Source organism: Crocodylus siamensis, chromosome 1 (assembly GCF_052110815.1).
Source record: "Crocodylus siamensis isolate JL-2025a chromosome 1, ASM5211081v1, whole genome shotgun sequence".
In the NCBI taxonomy this organism is placed as follows: Eukaryota; Metazoa; Chordata; order Crocodylia; family Crocodylidae; genus Crocodylus; species Crocodylus siamensis.
Genome location: NC_143395.1, coordinates 260,927,064 through 260,930,314, shown reverse-complemented (window position 1 = coordinate 260,930,314; position 3,251 = coordinate 260,927,064). Strand labels below are relative to the sequence as shown.

General features: G+C 50.2%; 1 protein-coding gene across 1 annotated transcript; it reads left to right on the top strand.

The window, feature by feature from the left end:
* The first annotated feature begins 216 nt into the window (after positions 1 to 216).
* LOC149874444 (uncharacterized) lies at positions 217 to 1,540 on the top strand. The gene is made up of 2 exons (XM_090044612.1): positions 217 to 1,099; positions 1,455 to 1,540. The coding sequence occupies exons 1-2, from the start codon at positions 310 to 312 to the stop codon at positions 1,538 to 1,540; spliced, it is 876 nt and encodes a 291-aa protein (XP_089900738.1). The 5' UTR covers positions 217 to 309.
* The last annotated feature ends 1,711 nt before the right edge of the window (positions 1,541 to 3,251 follow it).

The window sequence follows — 3,251 nt, the reverse complement described above, 5'->3', positions numbered from 1 at the left end:
GAGTCAGACGCCTCCTCGGCATCCAGTCCTTCTGCACCACCGCCCCCTCCCTTAGAGAGACCACCACCGACGTACCAATGCATACCTAATGAGTTAGAGCGTGAGCCTCAGCCAAGTGCCTCATCTGAATCAGGAAATAAGGGTTATTATTTGCGCAAGCCTGTAGAGTCACAGCCGGTGTTGAACTGTCTGATGCGAGAGGTTATTGGGGAAGGAGGCACTGCAACTTTTGTCTACACCCCATTTAGCACTTCAGATTTATTTAACTGGAAAAATCAGAGCCCCTCTTTTCGTGAAGACCCTGAAAAGATGAGGGATTTGTTTCGATCTATTGGGCAGACTCATCGACCCACTTGGGCTGATGTCCAGATGATGCTCCAGACCCTCCTAACCCCGGAGGAGAGGAGATTAGTGTTAGGTACAGCAGAGCGTATTGCGGCAGCCAGAGTTGAGTCAGAGGGTGCTGCTGGTCGTACTCTGCGTGATACCTACCCGGTAGAAGAGCCGGGATGGGACAATCATACTGCAGAGGGCAGAGAGCTGAGTGCACGGTATTTGGGAATTATAGTGGAAGCAATGGGAAAGGCAGTGCCTCGGATTACCAATCTGTCTAAATTGTATGAGGTGAGACAGGGAAGAGAGGAGGATCCCTCAGCTTTCCTTGGGAGGCTGTATGAGGCGTTTCGCAGGTTTTCGGATCTGGATCCAGAAGCCCCAGATAACCAGCGCATGGTAAATCTTATGTTTATTGGTCAATCTGCTGCTGATATCCGTAAGAAGTTACAGAAAACTGAGAGAGGTCCCGGGAAACCGATTTCAGAGCTGGTGGAAATTGCATATAAGGTGTATGGGAATCGTGAGCAAGTGCAGGAGCGCAAGGAGGATAAAAAGGCTCAGCGACAGATGGCAGCACTAGCAGCTGCTATAACTGGAGGGAACCCTGGAAAGGCTGGGATACAGAAGAGGAAGGGAGAAAGAGTGGGAGCAGATGTTTGTGCTTATTGCAAGGAGAAAGGACACTGGAAGAGAGAATGCCCGAAGTTGAAGGAGAAGAGAGAGGGGGAACCGAGAGGTCACCTCATGCGGGCAGAAGACAAGGGTGAGGATTCAGAATGAAGGGGACAGGGATCTAAGACCACTACCCTTCGGGTTGGAGCCCGAGAAGATCCCATGGTAACCATTAGGGTTGGTGGCAAAAACTTTGAAGCCTTGGTGGATACTGGGGCTACATTTTCAATGATTCCAGAAAAACCCCCCTGTGCAGGAACTAGTGAACAGCATGTACTTGTAGAAGGGATTGAGGGAATGCAAACTCGACTCCCTGTTTGTAAACCACTCCTCACCAAGGTGGGAGACCATTTGCTCGAGCACTCCTTTGTGTATTCTCCAAGTTGCCCGGTTGCACTCCTTGGGCGGGACTTACTCACAAAATTGCAAGCTGAGATCTTTTTCAGAGACGATCAGATGGTGGTCCAGCTACCTGTCAAGCAGAGCTCGAACTATCAGATGGCTCTCCTGGAGGACCGACGCCCTGCAGTAAGTCCAGAACATCACATGACTGGAGTAGACCCTTTGGTATGGGCTGATGGAACCCCTGCGCGAGCTAAGTTCGTCTCCCCGGTAAGGATTGTACTCAAGGATGGGGAGGGGCCCGTTCGGGTAAAGCAGTACCCACTCAGCCGAGCGGCCAGAGCTGGACTCAAGCCGTTAATAGAGAAATACAAGAGGTACGGATGGCTAGTGGAAGGGTCTTCACCCTATAACACCCCCATTCTTGGAGTGCCAAAGGCAGATGGGGTCTCATACAGACTGGTCCAAGACTTACGGGCAGTAAATAAGAAGGTCCTTTCAGACCATCCTGTAGTCCCGAACCCTCACACGATTTTGACACAAATACCGGGGGAAGCTGAAATATTTTCAGTGCTAGATTTGAAAGATGCTTTCTTCTCTATTCCTCTTCACCGAGAGAGTCAAAAATTGTTTGCTTTTGAATGGGAGGATCCAGATACTTTCCATAAAGCCCAACTCATGTGGACAGTTCTTCCACAAGGATTTATAGCAGCCCCCCATATTTTCGGACTTGCCCTTCAGAAGGACTTGGGGGAATGGAAGGGATCACACCCCGCAGTGACTCTCCTCCAGTATGTGGATGACCTGCTAGTTGCAAGCCCAAACTTGCAGCTCTGCGAGGAAGCCACCAGGTCACTCCTAAACACTCTGGGGAAAAAAAGGATATAAAGTCTCTAGAGAAAAAGCCCAAATATGTCAGCCTGAAGTCACATTTTTGGGATATAAGCTCTCAAAAGGAGTCAGAGCCCTGAGTGCGGATCGCATACAGGCGATTCAAGGTCTAACCCCACCTAAGTCACCCAAGGAGCTGCGAGCATTCCTAGGGCTAACTGGATTCTGTCGACTATGGATACCAGATTACGGTGGGAAGGCTAGACCACTGTATGAATCCCTGACTAAGGAGAGTCTCACTAAATGGAAATGGAATAAAGAAATGCAGCATGCTTTTGATCTGCTGAAGGCAGCATTAACCCAGCCCCCAGCCTTAGCCATCCCAAACAGTAAAAAGCCATATCAACTGTATGTTCATGAGAATCGAGGGGTTGCATCAGGGGTGCTGACACAGCCATCGGGCCCGACCTGGAGACCCGTGGGATATTATTCAAAGGTTCTAGATCCAGTTGCACTCGGGTGGCCAGCCTGTCTTCGGGCTGTGGCAGCCACAGCAGTGGTTGTCGATGAAGCCCAGAAGATAGTCATGGGTGCGGACATGGAAATACACACCCCTCATGGAGTTCCCCAGATTCTACGGACTGAGGGAAGAAAGTTTCTCAACCCCTCCAGACAATCACGGTATGAGATATTTTTGCTCTCTAATCCAGGACTTACTTTCAAACATACTACAGCCTTAAACCCTGCAACCTTGCTGCCAGAGCCAGGGCAACCGACGCATGACTGCCTTGAGGTCCTGAATCAGACCACGCAGGTGCGACCTGATCTTGCTGAGGACCCAATTGAAGACCCAGATGTTGAATACTTTGTGGACGGCTCCAGCTCTGTCATCGATGGAAAAAGACGAACAGGATGTGCAGTGGTAACCTTGGATAAGGTAGTATGGAGGGAGTCATTGCCGAGCTCATGGTCGGCACAGGCCGCAGAACTCACTGCGCTCACCCGAGCATTACAGCTGGGGACAGACCAGCGAGTTAATATATACACTGACTCTCGCTATGCTTTTTCTA